The sequence below is a fragment of the Gobius niger genome, assembly GCF_951799975.1.
Source record: "Gobius niger genome assembly, chromosome: 4".
Lineage (NCBI taxonomy): Eukaryota > Metazoa > Chordata > Actinopteri > Gobiiformes > Gobiidae > Gobius > Gobius niger.
The window spans coordinates 42767510-42786225 of record NC_136855.1 but is presented as its reverse complement, the minus strand read 5'-3'; the positions used below and the strand labels follow the sequence as shown (position 1 = coordinate 42786225).

At 47.6% G+C, this 18716-nt stretch overlaps 1 protein-coding gene across 3 annotated transcripts in view; it reads right to left on the bottom strand.

Annotated features, from left to right (window-relative positions):
* Positions 1–1247: 1247 nt before the first annotated feature.
* Positions 1248–18716, bottom strand: part of coro2ba (coronin, actin binding protein, 2Ba) — a 69419-nt gene continuing 51950 nt past the window's right edge. For 2 of the 3 annotated variants that reach the window (XM_079554722.1, XM_079554724.1), the window contains exons 2-12: positions 15667–15867; positions 11173–11289; positions 8092–8241; positions 7747–7911; positions 7547–7663; positions 7370–7474; positions 5274–5370; positions 4985–5097; positions 1919–2009; positions 1539–1681; positions 1248–1395 (exon numbers count right to left, since the gene is read on the bottom strand). In XM_079554722.1, the coding sequence (XP_079410848.1) occupies positions 1261–1395; positions 1539–1681; positions 1919–2009; positions 4985–5097; positions 5274–5370; positions 7370–7474; positions 7547–7663; positions 7747–7911; positions 8092–8241; positions 11173–11289; positions 15667–15867 (1434 nt within the window). In that variant the 3' untranslated portion in view covers positions 1248–1260. The remainder of the gene's footprint in view (positions 1396–1538; positions 1682–1918; positions 2010–4984; positions 5098–5273; positions 5371–7369; positions 7475–7546; positions 7664–7746; positions 7912–8091; positions 8242–11172; positions 11290–15666; positions 15868–18716) is intronic. The other variant, XM_079554723.1, reaches the window with a different exon arrangement.

Here is an 18716-nt window from a genome sequence, read left to right as displayed (position 1 = left end):
GATGTTTGTTTGCGCAACAATTCAGAGATGGGGAGCCCGAATATCGACGGGTATTTCGCACACTGCTCATAGTAATATTCTGTGCCTAAATGTGCCTAGTCTTTGTTTATAACTGTAGACCGTTGATTAATTTACTAATTACAGCCCCATTCTTTTGGAGAACAAAAAAAAGAACTAGCGGCTGGCTCCAGAAGTCCCGTGCTGTAATGAGCTACAGGTCATTAGAGCAAGGGACTTCTGGAAAGTCCTTGAGGGCCTTCGGTCATTTTGACCCCAAAGCCACTGGAGATGTTTGTAAAAAGAAGCAGAAAAAAACATGAATGTATGGTTATTTTAAGGCTCTTTTTTGGAGTGTACATTTTTTGACACTAGGGTCTTCAAAGGGAGCAAAATTTAGGGCTTAAAGCGGCAACATTTTTGCCTCTTTAAGTCATTATTGAACTCATTCTGTTGTCCACGTGTTTGACTTAACATGTGCAACATCTTTTTATTTTAACTGGCTCCAAAACCCCGACAAACGAGCTTCGTCAGCCCGCCCCCTCAGTCCAGTCACCTGTCCCGCCCTCCACTCCTGATCTGTGCATCTGTTAAATCAGGACCGTCAGGAACAGCCAATCAAATCTCTAAAAGTTTAATATCGATCCAATCACAGATTATTTAAATGGACTTAACAAGCATGAATTTGCTTCATCTCTCAGTTCCTTCTTGTTCCCGCCCATCGTCCAAACGCACATTGATTGAAACAGCAGTTGCACATTCGTGTTGCTAATGACTCCTCGTTCCTTAAGTTTTTGTGGCAAAAACGACACAGATCGTTCACATTTGTCTCCGCTCTTTGGTCGACGCTTCGTAAAACCACAAACCTCCTCGTTTACGAAATACATCATGTCCGTCTTTTCTCTGATTGGTTCATACGCTTGTCAATCAGACCCACAGTTTAACTCTGCAGGTCGAGTCTGGTGGTGCTTTGTGTGAAAAGTTTGAGAATCACATGATGTATAATTCCTTTTAACATGACCACTTAAGAACTCCATACAGGTTCCAGGGCGGGGGGGTCAGGGGCGTCAGTGCCCATTTTGAACCCTTCAGAGGATTGTGTCATTAACTGGTTCATACCTATAACAGCAGATGTAAACAATGTGCCGAATGTGGGGTTAGAGTTCGCAGATGTCTCTCCGGATTGTGCGGATCTAAAGTGGGCACTGACGGGGCAAAGGGAGGAGTGGGCTCAGAGGGTCACAGGGTCAGGAGGTCACAGGGTCAGACCCCGTTAGGGCTGAGGTTCTTGAGGTTGTTGAGCTCCAGTTCCAGTTGTCGTATCCGCACGTCTTTGGAGGAAAGCTCCTCCTTCAGCCGCCGGAGCTCCTCCTGCTGCCGGAAGAACATACGCAGCATCTGCAAAGGGAAACCACACCATTGGATCAACTGACCGCCAGAGGACTAAGGAAGCCCAACACAAATGATGGCACAAGCATCTGCTGTTCTTAAAGCGACATTTTGAAGGACTTTCTGTGGGAAATCCAGTTGTTTGGTCTGACCTCATTCTCTGTCCGGGGCGGGACGTTCTCCAGCAGGTCGATGCCGTTCACCACCATGCTCTTCTTCTCCTTCTTCACCGGCGCCTTGAACACCAGCTGGTTCGGTCGACTGTAACCTTCTTTGAGGGACATGAGCACGGGGTCTGGGTGAAAACAAACAAAACACTTATATATCATTCATTCCATATAAATAATGAATACAGTTTTACTGCATGTCCGTGATGAGGGAAAGACCCTGTGTTTACTGGGACGTAGTTGTTTCATTTGTGCTAAAGTGTAAAGTCCTGGTTAGTCCGTGTGGTTTCCTGTGGTACCTCAGTTTGGAAACCCCTGTGCTAAAGTGTAAAGTCCTGGTTAGTCCGTGTGGTTTCCTGTGGTACCTCTGTCGATGCCGCTGAGCCACTCCGTCGCGGACAGGGCCGGTTCAGTGCCTGCTGTCATGGGGTAGATGTCCTCCTGGTACGTGTCCGACTGCAACACAACAGGGATGCACTTCTGTTACTGCTCTAATACTTCACATACTCTGGTATTTATGGCCCATCAACCTGCTTTTGGGCACATCAGTGATGGTATTTTATCGATCTTTTACTTTTCTAACTTTAAAACTGTGTGTTTGCAATGGTAGAAGTGGATATTGTCTGTCTTTAATGAAGAATACAAGTTTTAATGTCTAGCCAACAGCAGGCTAAGACATGCAAGGAGCCGTGAACTGAGAACTTAAACAGAAGGAATAATCTTCAACTGGACCTTTTTTTATACATAGTTGCCGACGTTTCGAGAATCATCCACAGCCAATCTCACATCTGATGGGAAGTAACAGCTTTGGCCCTTGAAGAAGCGAAATGTCGGCAACTATTCAAAAAACAAAGGTCCAGTTGAAGATTATCCTTCTGTTTTGTATCTGCCTGGATGTTATCTGTACATAACACATTGAGTGCCAACAATCCAGACCATTTTTCATGATATTTGTAGCACCCCAGTGTATTCTATGTTATAGTTATGGACACACGTTATGGCTCGTTTGAAAGATGAGACTCTAAACTCTCCGCAGGTGAAAACAGTTTAAATCTACGTGTCTCAGTTCCTGAGAAATCTAAGCTAAACAGAGGCGAGTTTGGATCTAAATCACAGATTTCTTTCTAGATTTGGAGATAACGGGGATTTTATGAAAGTCTCTCCTTCCTGATTAACTCCTCTCTCCTCTGACACTAACGTTATGTGAAGAGGCAAATGCCTAAATATCTCAGTTTCAAGGAAATTTTCAACGACAACATTGTTGACATGTTTTGAAACACGCGTGTTTTCGATCTCTTTTTATGGTGTGTGCTTTTAAACAGCCTGGTTCTGGATTGAAGACTTTAACAGGATGTTTCTCAGTCGTCCTTGGACCGATTTGAACCATTTAAAAACTCAGGGAAATGTTAAAATCTTAACTGTTCCTGTTTCTACACAACACCGCGCCCCCTCAGACTAACACCACGCCCCCTCAGACTAACACCACGCCCCCTCAGACTAACACCACGCCCCTCAGACTAACACCACGCCCCTCAGACTAACACCACGCCCCTCAGACTAACACCACGCCCCTCAGACTAACACCACGCCCCTCAGACTAACACCACGCCCCTCAGACTAACACCACGCCCCTCAGACTAACACCACGCCCCTCAGACTAACACCACGCCCCCTCAGACTAACACCGCGCCCCCTCAGACTAACACCGCGCCCCCTCAGACTAACACCACGCCCCCTCAGACTAACACCACGCCCCCTCAGACTAACACCACGCCCCCTCAGACTAACACCACGCCCCCTCAGACTAACACCACGCCCCCTCAGACTAACACCACGCCCCCTCAGACTAACACCACGCCCCCTCAGACTAACACCACGCCCCCTCAGACTAACACCACGCCCCTCAGACTAACACCACGCCCCTCAGACTAACACCACGCCCCCTCAGACTAACACCGCGCCCCCTCAGACTAACACCACGCCCCTCAGACTAACACCACGCCCCTCAGACTAACACCACGCCCCCTCAGACTAACACCACGCCCCCTCAGACTAACACCACGCCCCCTCAGACTAACACCACGCCCCCTCAGACTAACACCACGCCCCCTCAGACTAACACCACGCCCCCTCAGACTAACACCACGCCCCCTCAGACTAACACCACGCCCCCTCAGACTAACACCACGCCCCCTCAGACTAACACCACGCCCCCTCAGACTAACACCACGCCCCCTCAGACTAACACCACGCCCCCTCAGACTAACACCACGCCCCTCAGACTAACACCACGCCCCCTCAGACTAACACCACGCCCCCTCAGACTAACACCACGCCCCCTCAGACTAACACCACGCCCCCTCAGACTAACACCACGCCCCCTCAGACTAACACCACGCCCCCTCAGACTAACACCACGCCCCCTCAGACTAACACCACGCCCCCTCAGACTAACACCACGCCCCCTCAGACTAACACCACGCCCCCTCAGACTAACACCACGCCCCTCAGACTAACACCACGCCCCTCAGACTAACACCACGCCCCCTCAGACTAACACCGCGCCCCCTCAGACTAACACCACGCCCCTCAGACTAACACCACGCCCCTCAGACTAACACCACGCCCCCTCAGACTAACACCACGCCCCTCAGACTAACACCACGCCCCCTCAGACTAACACCACGCCCCCTCAGACTAACACCACGCCCCCTCAGACTAACACCACGCCCCCTCAGACTAACACCACGCCCCCTCAGACTAACACCACGCCCCCTCAGACTAACACCACGCCCCCTCAGACTAACACCACGCCCCCTCAGACTAACACCACGCCCCCTCAGACTAACACCACGCCCCCTCAGACTAACACCACGCCCCTCAGACTAACACCACGCCCCCTCAGACTAACACCACGCCCCCTCAGACTAACACCACGCCCCCTCAGACTAACACCACGCCCCCTCAGACTAACACCACGCCCCCTCAGACTAACACCACGCCCCCTCAGACTAACACCACGCCCCCTCTACTAAAAAAAAAGACAAAAAAAAAAAAGAAAAACTCAATAATATATATAAAATGTCCAGATCTGGACTTTTCATAAGTTTTTAGTCATTTATTTCAGTTCTGTTCATCACAGAGCTGCCAAAACCACACATAAGGATTAGAGTGTCTAGTTTTGTAATAAAAACACAATGGCACTCAATATGTTAACTTTTTGAAGTAACCGGTCTGCATCGGCTGAATCAGGTCTAAAATCGAACTACAGTAAGATTTAACACTAGGACCAGCCCAAAGAGACAAAACCATAAACCAGATGGTCTCTGATACACAAAGGCTGGTCCTACTGAGGAGCTGACCCCTGAAGCCCAGTTTGAGCGCCCCCTGCTGGCTGTAGTGTGCACTGCAGTGTTGGTGCGGGGCCTCACCCTCCGGGGCACGATCATAGAGATGGGCTCGATCAGGCCCTTCAGGGGGATGAGTTTGTAGAAGCGGAAAACCTCACAGGCTCCGACGTCCAGGCCGTGCTTGGGCATCACACCTGCATCCACAGCACACGGGGAACAGGTCAGATCATCACGAGCACTTTACCGTCTGCTGAAACTGCTCCAGTCTCAGAGAGCGCTCATCCTGAAATACTGCTGAAGCCTCGGTCCTCTGTGGAAGTGCAGCGTAAACCAGACTTCAGCCACATGTCAGCCGTACTTCCACACTCACCCAGTCCCTTCTGCGGCGCCGGGGACCGGAACTCCATCAGGTACTGCAGGTACGGCTTCTCCGTGGTCACCTCGAAGTAGCGGATGTTCCCGTCTCCCTGACAGAAGCAGAGCGGAACACAAGTTCAGGCTGAAGCTTCACTAAAGGCATTTTTTCCGGTTGGTTTTGTCCTCCTTGAGAGTGTTGTAAACTCAGACATTTGTGGGGAAAAACACGGTTCAACTAATTAGAAAACATTTGTATCAATTTCACGAAGTCTCAGGCGAGTTTTCTGGCATTTCTGTGACAGTGATCCTGAAAAGTGACCCTGCAAGTTGTGATAAACTCGATAATCTCGTCCCTGTGAAGAACTGGGATATTACAAATGTGTTAGAAAGTTAGGAATGAGTTTGGAGACAAAAACATGTTCATTTAGTGGCTTCCTCTGTCATTGTTTTCTTGTATTAAGTATTGTCAGAGGGTAATACTACAGGCAAATGGGACTTTTATTTAATATTTATTTCCCATGTGGCAGATCCTTATGGTGCATTCACATTGAACGTGACAGAACTGCAAAAATCGCATCAAACGCCGGCTGTTTATGGCTTGAATATGTGGAAAGGGCTGGGTGGAGTTAAAAGATACCAGTCTGGTATCAAAAAAGAAATAAAGATCTTTATATTCAAGTTTTGATGCTGTTGGTCGTCAAAATGTAAAAGACAAAAAGTGAAAGACAAGTTGAATAAAAGGGGAAAATCTGAGAGAAAAAAAAGGGAAAAGAATTGGGGCAAAATTGGGGAAAACACTGAAAAAAAAAAGTGAAAATTTAGGGAATAAATTTGGAAATAATATGAAAAATCTGGGGGGGAAAAGTGAGAAAGAAAAAACATTGTTAAGAATGGGAGGATATTTAAAGTTAGTTTTTGGGTCATTTCATCTCAAACGAATGATACAAAAAATTGGGGAAAACAGATAAATATTAGCAATAAAAATAAGGGAAACTAAGAAAAAGAATTGGGAGAAATGGGGCAAACATTGGGTAAAAAAATGTAACAAAATAAAATTAAATAAATATTGTGGGAAGAAATTGGAGATAAAAAGCTGAAACAACCAAGTAACTTCCTTTAGTGCTTTCCCTGGACCAACAACATCTAAACGTTCGGTTCCTGCTTTCGATACTTTCATTTATCCGATACTGATAGTACTTCCTGATAGTATTTCCTGATAGTATTTCCCGATAACATAACGGTCACAGCCCTAGACATGAACCCAACACATTGTTTGCAGATTGACCCTCCACGTTCTCTGAGAAAGTTCCTTCAAAGCTGTGCAGGCGTGAACATTTCCCATCTCCTGTAGCAGTGGCTGAGATGGTTTCAGAGGAGACGTTCTTTGTATTCAGTTCAAATGAAGTTCCCTGTGGGGGTTGTTGAGGAGAAGAGTGTTCCCTGTGGAAGTTGAGGAGAAGAGTGTTCCCTGTGGGGGTTGAGGAGAAGAGTGTTCCCTGTGGAAGTTGAGGAGAAGAGTGTTCCCTGTGGGGGTTGAGGAGAAGAGTGTTCCCTGTGGAAGTTGAGGAGAAGAGTGTTCCCTGTGGGGGTTGAGGAGAAGAGTGTTCCCTGTGGGGGTTGCTGATGAGAAGAGTGTTCCCTGTGGAGGCTGAGGAGAAGAGTGTTCCCTGTGGGGGTTGAGGAGAAGAGTGTTCCCTGTGGGGGTTGAGGAGAAGAGTGTTCCCTGTGGGGGTTGTTGAGGAGAAGAGTGTTCCCTGTGGGGGTTGAGGAGAAGAGTGTTCCCTGTGGAAGTTGAGGAGAAGAGTGTTCCTTGTGGAGGCTGAGGAGAAGAGTGTTCCCTGTGGGAGATGAGGAGAAGAGTGTTCCCTGTGGAAGTTGAGGAGAAGAGTGTTCCCTGTGGGGGTTGAGGAGAAGAGTGTTCCCTGTGGAAGTTGAGGAGAAGAGTGTTCCCTGTGGGGGTTGAGGAGAAGAGTATTCCCTGTGGGTGTTGAGGAGAAGAGTGTTCCCTGTGGGGGTTGAGGAGAAGAGTGTTTCCTGTGGGGGCTGAGGAGAAGAGTGTTCCCTGTGGGGTTGCTGAGGAGAAGGTAAAACGACTGTGGCTGAGCTCACCTTCCCGGCCAGGTACAGCATGTGCGTGTCTGCGTCGTAGAAGGGGAAGAGCATTCCTGACAGGCCGTCGATGTCCTCCTCCACCATGGGCATGGACAGGTCCTCCTGCAGGCCGGACACAGGGTCACACACAGACTATAAGAACCTATGACGTGAGGGTGAGGGCCGGTGTCTGACCTGGTCCCACAGCGCGATCTGCCTCGTGTTCCAGCGGGAGAAGCCGGTCGTCAGCAGGCGCTTCATGTTGCCCAGGAAGACCACGCGGATCACCCGGTGGTTCTTACAGCTGGCCTGCTGGAACGGGACGAAAACACACACGTGAACGTCAGCTTAGACATGATGCGACTGTCCGACCCTGTCCTGTGGTGAAGCCTGACCTGCAGCACTCGCCCGGACCGCGGCTCGATGACCCGCAGACTCCGGTCCTTGCAGCTCGTGGCCATCAGGCTCCCGTCCGTGTTGAAGGACATGCTGAGGATGACGTCCGTGTGGCAGTCGATCATCTTCACCGGCTCCCCCAGCTCCAGGTTCCAGATCAGGACCTGCACACACAGCCTTTAGTTCCACACGGAGGCCCAGAACAGCCCAGTGTGCTGTGAATGTGACCCGATGGTGCCCAGTATACTGTGAGTGTGACCCGATGGTGCCCAGTGTATTGGGAGTGTGACCCGATGGTGCCCAGTGTATTGTGAGCGTGACCCGATGGTGCCCAGGGTCCTGACCTTGTAGTCGTAGCCGGCGCTGAACAGGATGCCGCTGCTGGTCGGGTGCCACTCGATGAGCCCCACTCGCCTGCTGTGCCCGTACAGCTCCAGCAGGGCGGCGCTCATGTTCCGTCTCAGCCCGCCCTCCGGGATCTCCCACACCCGCACCTGCCGATCACCACACAGTCACGAGACAAACCCGTGCACAGCTACGCTCCAGTTACTCCTGGTCAAAAGTTTAGCTCCAGTTACTCCTGGTCAAAGGTTTAGCTCCAGTTACTCCTGGTCAAGAGTTTAGCTCCAGTTACTCCTGGTCAAGAGTTTAGCTCCAGTTAAAAGATGTGTAATTTTCCGTCAGGTTTTCTCTGTCGTGACTTTGTCCTGATGCAAAGGCAATAAGACATTCTCAGTCAGAACGTGGGGGGTTGTGAGGCAGATGCAGTAACACAGTCAGATCCTGAGGGTTATGGAACAAAAGAGTTAAGAGGACCCAAAAAAACTGTCTCCAGCTCTGAGCCTGATTGGCTGGAGGATCCTGGACCCAAATGTTCCTGGAGCGACTGCAGCCCAATGACCATCAGAGGCTTCATCTGAAGGCCTCGTCTCCTGGAGCCTCAGAACAAACATGAGACACTAAAAGGAGAAGAAAGTTTGATTCTCTGATGATAAAAATGTAACCTTGATGGTCCTGATGGTTTCCGTGGTTACTGATCCACCTGAGATTTTTTTTATGTTTTCTGCTTCAGGTGGAGCAGATGTGCAGATGTTTCTGACTGAGGCCTCGCCTGTGGGAACCTGTGGTTATTGAGCTGCAGTCGCACCAGGAACAGAGGATCCTCCAGCCAATCAGCTCCTCCGGCTCAGAGCTGGGACATTCATTTGGCTCTTGGAACTTTTTTGTTCCATAACCTTCAGGATCTGACTGTGTTACTGCACCTCACCTCAGCAGTGATGGAGAGAGGTTCTGCTCAAGCAACTCAACAACCCAAACACGGTCTAGATGAGAACGTTCATCAGGACGTCATGACAGAGTGAAAACTTGACAGATTTTTGTACAGATTTGGCTTTTTAAAGACATGTGGTCCTAAACCTTTGATCAGCTGCAAAACAAACTATTTTAGTTTCATTGTTTTCAACAAAAGCTTTACTCAGTTTGTTTTTGTCTCTCTCCCATTTCTACTTGTTGCAGATTCATGTACTTTGAACCTTGTTAAGATCCAACTGTGAGAAATGTGTGTTTTTTTGTGCCATTTTTCACTGGTCTTAAGCTTTTGATCGGGGCTGTATCCTTCACTTGTTACTAATCAGGTCCTACTTGGTGCTAGTGCAGCCTCCAGTGGTTAAAGCTCACTGACTGAACTCTGGAGGTTCTCAAAGGCAGGTTGGTACGTTGTGAATCCTCATCTGCAGCTTCAATAGTGATGCCTTTTTAAAGCACTCAGAGCATCTGCAGACATTACCTTTAACATTACCTTTAACTACACCAGCCCAGTATAAGCCTGTGATGTCCATAATAACAGTCAGAGCCAAAATGGCGGCGGCTGCTCTGCGTGACGAGTCCGTGGACGATAATCGTGACGTGCCGAGTCCGACCTAAACGCGGTTATGTAAGAGTTCATGGTAAAGCCCGGCAGAGCGCACGGTCAGAAATACCGCCTCGCCACAGCCCTCTGCCGGGGGATTACCCTGGATTACAGCCCCGCCCAGGCTCGTGCGGGGCAGAGATTATCCTCCACAAGTGAAAGGAGCAAACGACAGCAGCAACAAATGCATATCCTTTCAGATCTGTGTCACTGTTAGAGCAGCGCATGTCTATTCAGGTGCTCTATTATGGACAAAAGGAATTATTTCAGCCATGATTGAGTTAAAAAGGGTGATTTTCACATTGTCACCGATGTTAAAGGTGCACTGTGGAACGCGGTGGCCTCTATGACGCTCCAGGATCAGTTTGTCGGTTTCCTGGTGAGAAGGTCCGTCTGCAGAGAAAACCCACCAGAAACTCTAAAAGATCCTGGAGCGTCATACAGGCCACTGTGATGGAAAGTATAAGTGTCCTGCTGACCACTGGGTCACTAAGGGGCTTTTCCACTGGCAGAAAACATGAAGTCACTTTTGCCTTGTAACCATGGAAACGTCTTGTCCAAGGTTACAAGGAAATAATGCTTATAATATTTTTTTTTTTAAATGTCACAGTTTGTGCAGGACAATCAGGTTCCCCAGAACTTTGTTCTTACACCAAAGTAACTCGACACATGTGCTGCATTTCATTATCATATCATTATATTTTCCTTAATAACAGTATTGTTATTATTGTTATTATCTTTTTGCATTAGCGCCACAGCTCTGTGTGGATATCCCTTGTTTGTTTGTTTGTTTGTTTGTTTGTTTACTTTATTGTCCCCGTAGGGACATTTGTCCTCTGCATTTAACCCAGCCTTCGCTGCCGCTGGGGCGACCCGTCAGGAGCAGTGGTCGACGGCAGTGCCGCGCCCGGGGACCCGTCTCCATGATGTGGAGCCAGGCTGACGGTCAGAATCACCAGGCTGGAGGATTCACCTATTGCACATGTTTTTAGTGGTAGGGGAAACCCGAGTACCCGGAGGAAACCTACGCAGACACGGGGAGAACATGCAAACTCCACCCTTGTGTTTGTGTGTAGCATCTTAGCCAGTCGCCGGCAGCATTTTCATTATTTTTTCTGCAGATAAACTTCGCTCAATAAGGACGTCCTGTATCTCTTTATTTTGCATTTTCTGAGTACTTCTTAGTTGCTGGATTAGTTTTGCAGGTGCAGTAAGTCGTTAGCCAATCGTTAGCTACATTAGCTGCTCGTCTTGAAAACACTGCAGACCCAGGAGGCACAATCAAGACATTTAGCTCTGGTTTAATCCAACACAGGCTCTGATTTAGGGAGTGCAGTCTGTAATGAAGTCAGCTCTATGTGGTTTTCACTCTTAGGAATTCTCCAGTTTGTTGGTCTGCGGGACCACATTACCGACTACATGTGGCATCAGACACTGTGCATCATCATCATCACCATCATCATCATCATCAGCATCATCAGCATCATCATCATCATCATCATCATCAGTAACTCACTGAGGTGTCCTCGGAGCATGACGCGATGATGTTGTTAAAGAAGGGGTTCCACTTGATGTCCAACACGTTCCCCTGGTGTCCACACACTTTGGGGTAGTGCGAGTCCAGACGCCCCGACTGTGAAGGAAAGAGTCACACTTTAGATCAGACACACAGGCAGATGTTACAGTGGAACAATGTCTCTTTAAGGAGAATAAAGTCACGTCCACCACAAATATCAGTGACAAAGTGGAACCAGATAAAACCTAAAATCATGACATCATTTATTGTTCTGTGTTTAGACCATTTGATCATTGACAAACAGTGACACAGAAACACTGAGTGTCCAGGTGCTCTGGGCCATGTGCTCGGGCTGTTGTTGTAGTAGCTCAGACGGTCCACAGGGGGGCAGTGTCTCCTCACTCAGGCCCAGGAGCAGTGAGTGAGTTTAGTTTAATACAGAACATCCTCTCAGACACACAAACAGGAAACGTTTGCGGAAATCACAGTTACAATTTCAGCCAGAGCTGCAGCTGAGAGTTGTGGAACATTTCTGTATTTCTGATGAACTTCTGCAGCAAAATGAGTCGAGCAATGTCGTTATTTTCCAATGAATTTCGATCTGACGCTTGTGTGATTTTTTTAAGGCCTTCATTTCAACAGAAAACCTGGATAAATGTAATGAAATCCTGTTAAAATGCAGTGTTTACAGAAACAGCCCGTCCTCACCTTGTTGAAATGTGAACTGAGCTGCTAATGAAATGCATCAGCACAAAATGTGCGACAAACGGAGCTCTCACACGTGTAGTAACGCTCCAGAATCTACAACCCATTGAGGAGTGGGATTGTTTCTGATGCTGAGTGATTATTAACTTATACGATATCTCCTTCAGCTTTGGTTCTGATGAATAAATAAGTGTCTGAAGTCAAGGTACAGGATCACTCTCTCCTGTTCTCACCAGTGCCTGAGCTCAGCTGCTTCAGAGCTGCCGAGCTGTGAAATGTAATAATAATAATAATGAAAAGTGCCCAGTGAGTCACACATTGATATTCAGTCTCTGCCTCTCACCTCCAACATCAGTCTGACGGCTTTGTAGTTCCTTTGGCAGGTTTTAAACGGGAACTTGTGAATGTTTTCAGATCTGTGAGAGTTTCCGAGCGTCAAAATAAACACTTGACAAGTTTGCAGCAGATTTTAGACACATTTGTTTTCAGAAATGACTGCAGTCTGTGGCCAGTCTGTGGTCAGTCTGTGGTCAGTCTGTGGCCAGTCTGTGGTCAGTCTGTGGTCAGTCTGTGGCCAGTCTGTGGTCAGTCTGTGGTCAGTCTGTGGTCAGTCTGTGGTCAGTCTGTGGTCAGTCTGTGGTCAGTCTGTGGTCAGTCTGTGGTCAGCTTTCAGCCATGCTGTTGTGCTATTTCCTTCAAAAACACCCCCCAGACTGTTTTTTGCTTCATTCACACAGTTCGAACAATCCTCCTGAATCCTCCTCTCTGAGCAGCTCTTCGCCCTCTAAACCACTGAGTTGTGACACTCAGACACACAGAACAGGAAGAGCCCGACGTCTGTGATGTAAATGTTTGGGTGGTGTTAGTTTAAGCTGAGACTGTTTAATCATTCCTGTGCTTTTGATGAAGATCAGACCACATTTAGTGACCAATTTAGACAGAAATGTGAGAAGTTCCAGACTGTACGTTTTCTCTGCACTGTGGAGACGTGTCAGGCCCGTGTGTGCAGCCGCCCATGTGAAAAGACAAAGTGGAACCAATGATTATCAAAGCCAACACCTCACAAGGTGATCCACACCTCAGGGGGAGTTTCCTCGACTGCTCTCAGAAACTCTGATGGGCCTTTAAACATCGGCAGAATTCTTCCTGTTGTCGTGTATTGGATGTGGTTTGTGGAGCAGGTCTGAGTCAGCTGAGCTCACAGAGAGCTCGGGGCGATCAGGAGCACAGAGGAACTTTGTTCAGAAACAGCTTTCAGCTTCTGATCAACAACAATTACCAGCAAACATTCAGAGTCAGTCCATCGAGAAGGAAGCACAACATATAACGGACGTACAGTGATGTTCTGTGCTTCAGTGTGACCTTCAGAGTGACCTTCAGTGTGACCTTCTTCAGTGTGCTCTCCAGAGTGACCTTCATGTGCTCTGCAGGTCAGGGGCAGTAGCAGGTGGTGAACAGCAGGCCTCACTCACAGCTGATATTGTCCACAGTGGAACATGTGGCCGATATCAGCAGTCACTCACTGCTGATATCGGCCTGCTGTTCACCACCTGCCCCTGTCTGCAGCGCCATCGGGCGTCAGACACATATAGAAGCGTTACTGGACTAAGAGCTCTGCACAAAAGCAGAGACACTGCAGAGGAAAGGCCAGTTTCAGATATAGCTTTACAGGATCTCTGTCATTACTGGGACAATCCACATGCAACAAAACACAATGTTCAGTATCTTCTCTGTCTGTCTGTGTGTATAAACTAATGTCCAATTATTATCTGGTAAAGGCATGTGGAGACGATATTCAAAAACATTGTCGTGACATGGTGAGATTTCATATTTTGTGTGGAAAATAGGGGCCATATCGTGAAAGAACAAACAAAGAAGACTTCAAATAGCTGCTGCAGGAGATTCAAAGATTACTCAAACATGCGAGAATGGCATAAGTATTTGATGGAAACCCTCCCCACTCTACAGGTTCAGTATCGTCCTGACGAGGCAGCGGTCGCTCACTGGAGCGACAGCGTTTGACGAACTGACGGCTCTAAATAACCAAAGTGTTGACTCAGCAGAACCGAGGAAACGCTGAGGGGCAGGTTTCAGCGCGAGGCCAAGGCTTCACAACAGATCAGTATGTCAGGTTTGATCACATGGTCCAAAGTTAGTCCTGTTACGGCTCACATGGCACCAGGCCTAAGCAGAACATGGACTCATGTAAAGATCTCGTATCCATATTTTCCTGGTTGGACATGGTTCTCCTTGCTTGACTTCCTCCCTCGGCGAGCGCTGTGTTAAAGTCATGTTCATGTGTAATTGTCGATGTTTGCGAGTGTTTTTCCCATGAGTTTATGAGCTACTGGCTCTGACGTTACGACTCTGGCGTTAGACACAAAGCTGCAGTTTCAGAAGCGGGACGGCTCCAACCAAACGGCAACAAACATCGTTATTAGATTATGGGAGAACAACAAGAGGCTAACTGCAAACACATGGAGACGAAAACACAGAGAGCAAAGGCAGAACTGGAGTCTCTTTTTCAAGAACATTTCTACATCGATGACCTGAGTCTGTTATATTGGCAGTTTTTCTGTTTTTTAATCATTATTTCCACTTTCTAAACGCAGGCTCGAGACTTTGGCGCTGACGAAGGCGCTCAGTGAATCTTCAGCTGTACGGGGATGTTATTGTGTGTCGTCTGCATTTGACCCGTCCTTCTGCCTCTGGGGCGACCCGTAAGGAGCAGTGGGCGGCGGCAGTACTGTGCCCGGGGACCCGTGTCCAGAGTCAGCCTGAAAACACCTGGCTGGAGGATTCACCTATTGTAATAATAATAATAATAATGCATTGGTTTTATATAGCGTTTTCTGGACACTCAAAGACGCTTTACATTGCACTATTCATTCACCCCATGCTTGGTGGTGGTAAGCTACTATTGTAGCCACAGCTGCCCCAGGTTAGGCTGACGGAAGCGAGGCAACCAGTCTGCGCCATCGGCCCCTCCGACCACCCCCACCCACCCTGTAGCACTTGAAAGAAACCTGGCTGCCATCAGTCTCCCATGATCCTCTGAAACGGTGCAGCACCTCCCTGTTTCAGAGCGTGGTGTCCTGCACTGGTCAGCTCCTCCTTCCTCTTCCTCCTGCAGCTCCTCCGCTCCACAATCTTTCATGTCCACATTTGTCCCTTTTTGTTTCCTGTAGCTCCTCTTGTGCTGCCTTCTCTGTCCTGCAGGGGGGGCTCTCGGTGCCTCTTCAGTGTCTCAGAAGAAGAAATGTGAAGGTCTCAAATGGGTTTAGCTGATAGGCTAACATTTTGTTTATCTTTATAAAAAGCTGCTTCTTCAGGGCCGTTTTGGACTCTCAAAATAAACAAATCCACCAAACCTCCACAAAAACACAGATACAAAAGTATCCAGAAAAACAATGTGAAACAGAAACCACAAATGCAGCTCGCAGAAAAAGGTACAAAATTCAGTTGTACCAGGAGAGAGGGAGGTCGCTTCCTGTTTTCACGTCGCCATGACAACATTCTTTAATTAACAATAATTAGTGAGGGAATACTGTCCTTTCCACTTTGTAAAGTGTTGATATGTGGGAACAACACTGACCTGCTCCCCGTCGGCCAAGACCACTTTGAAGACGTTGAGCCTTTTTAACGTTTGTATCTGTTTGATTTAAACTGACTTAGGGCCAAACATAACGTCTGCAGCAGATCTAACTCCTCCCCACAGAAATGCTCAAACCAGTTTTTAGAGCAGATCGGTGGCGGTGCAGGGTTAGGGTTAGAGTGTGCGTTCAGTACCTGGCTGACGGGGATGACGATGAAGGAGCCCCCGCCCGCGCTCTCCGTCACCACGGCCAGGTACTCGGAGTTGACGGCGCAGAAGTGACTGTCGTGGACGTTCTTGGTGATGGGGACGCCGTCGAAGCAGTGCTCTCGGTTGGCCACTTTCCCGTAGACGTTTCGAAACTTGGAGCTTCGGTAGGTCGGCCGCCATGACATCTGACGGGACAAACAAACAACCTCAGATTAAGTCCCCGCAGGTCAGAATGTCCACGATAATACGAAACATTTCAGTTTGAGAGTCACACATTCAGTCCACACTTTACCACAAACTCTCGGTCGAAGATGTCGCGCCGCGTTACAGCAGAGAAACGACTTAGGAGATTCATTTCACTTTACAGACAAAAAACAAAACAAAAAAGGTAAAACTGGAGAAAATGTGCTCGGTTAAGGAGAGGGTTAAGAGGTTAAATAATCCCTGTGACAAAAAACATCTAAATGTAGTTGAATCGGAGCCTGTAAAGTGTGGAGTCTGTGGGAGCGACTAAAGAGATGTGCGAATGAATGAGAGCGGCAAACCGGCCGATGCACCGCGATATTCTCCGGCTCACTGGCGACAAAACTTCAGAAAAAAAACATCTTACTTGTCCTTTTATTAGTCTGACATCAAAACTAAAACGCTAAAGAGACAAAACTAGCAAAAAATCACTGTTTCCGCCTGGCATGTCTCGCCTTAAGTCACGTATGAATGATTGCCCTAAATATACTGTGATACTTTGAGGCTAAACATCATGATAAAAACACACTTAAAGGGATATTTCAGGATGTTTGACATAGGTCCTCATTTCCTAGTTTTCCAGAGTGTTGCTGATTTATGGAGATATTTTTTTTGTAATTCAAGCCGTTTTTATATTTGAAGAGTTTCGTGGCGCTAGGCTATCAGCTAGCCTGCATTATAAACAGTGTGACCCGCTCCACAGAGCACCTGAGGCAAATCACTTATAACACCAGACTAACCATGTAAACGTCTGTGTCCATAGAAATCATTTTGCATTTAAAAGACCTTATATTTGAGCAGTATCAGCTTCGTGGTTGTAAAATGGTGCATTCCAGGCAACTGGTAACTGGTAAATTTACCACTTCCCACTTGGAAAAATGCCTTGGAGCCGCTCGAACTGGTAATTACAACTTGTAAACTCGGAAACCTGAAGACTGCTACGAGTTCGTGTGCGAGATGGAGACAGTAATGGCGCCCCCCAGTGGTGCAGCGCTGCGAATGTTAAACCTGTAACACAGTGACGTGAATGTTCCTTTTGGTCACAGCTTCAGCATAACGTGATGTCGCATGTTTGTAATTAGATCTGGTTTGAAGAAATGTTCACATAACGTTAGCATCGTATGAGCTAACTGTTGTAGCATTAGTGGTTTAATCACCTGGAACGCACTGAAGTCGTAACTGGTAACTTTCAAGTGGGAAAAATACCAGTTACCATTTGCACGGAACGCACCATTAGTTACGCAGCGGTGGAGTGATCTGCGAGAAAATAGTCCCTCAAAATGCGATCATTCATGTGATGCAGGTCAGTTATATTCCAAACATGACTCTATGGACACAGACATTTATATGGTTAGTCTGGTGTTATCAGTGATTTGCCTCAGGTGCTCTGTGGAGCGGGTCACACTGTTTTTAATGCAGGCTAGCTGATACCATAGACATGCACTAGCCTTGCATTAGCCTAGCGCCACGAAACTCTTCAAATATAAGAACTGCATGAATTACAAAGAAAATCCAGAAATCAGCAACACTCTGGATAACGAGGAAATGAGGCCCTATGTTAAAAATCCTGAAATATCCCTTTAACACTCGCACACTGTTTCCTCCCTGAGCTTAGGTTCGTTAACGCCACATGATCCATGTACTCGTCCCGCACTATCATCGGCCGCCTCTCTGACCCCTTTAACTCATCCAAATCAATGCATGTCAATGACTTTACTCAGCTAATCACACAGTCAACGCTTTAGCCAAACCAACATCTCTCTCTTGAACTTGTTCAAACAGACCCAGACCTTCCTCCCGTTGCTCCCCATCAAAAATGAGCTTCCTCTGCTAACTCGATCCTATTTACTGTGTATAATGTTGATTAACGTGCCCAGGCCTTTTTCAAATAAATACACATTTAAAAAAAAAAGGCTGTGCGGTGGAAGAAGAAGCAAATGGAGTTTGAGCAGCAGATTGAAAGTGGACACTGCCAGTCTGTCAGTATTACATATCACATGCACATGACGTTAGCCACTGCAGACACTATTTCCTGTCAGGAAACACTCGGCATTCCTTAAAAATCAATACAAGCAGAGGTTTTCAGGCTATCTCTGACATTTCCTCATCCCGCTCTCTGACAGGAACAACTTTGAGCTGCAAACGTCTAGTCACGTTCACACCAGTTCTTAAATCTCCAAAATCACAAACTACTCTCTCCGTGAAATCACACCGGATCGTTTTCCACTTTCAGCCCTCGTTGATGTTCACATAATCATTTCTTGATCCAAACAAACGTCTCCTCAAACAGAAGCAGGAAGCAGCAGAGCATGACTTCACTCGGACACAGATAGAAGCCATTGTTGTTCAGACGAGCCCGGCTTGTGCTGCTGGAGCTGCCATTGTCTGTGCAGGTCAAAACAAGTGTCCACAGATCAGGCCAGGAAGTGACTCCCCTACAGCCCCCCCTACAGCCCCCCCTGCAGCCCCCCAGTGGAGAGGAAGGGCCGTGGAGCAGAGGAGAGCTCATAACCGAGATGTCACAGTGCATAAGAGTGGAAGTATTGTGCGATGTATCTCTATTGCACTTTACAACAAGGGAGACCAAAGAGCTTCACAGGAAGATGAAACCATTTAAAAACACAGAATGATCACATCCTACAGAGAAGTCAGGTTCTCTGTGTAACCGAGTGGTTATCAGTGTTGCAAATTCCTACCAACGCTGTGTTAGTGAACGCCCCTTGGTTTCTGTCAGTTCCACTGCTGTGATTAGGGGATTCAATAAAGGTGTGAGTGTTTGCATTTGGGGCTC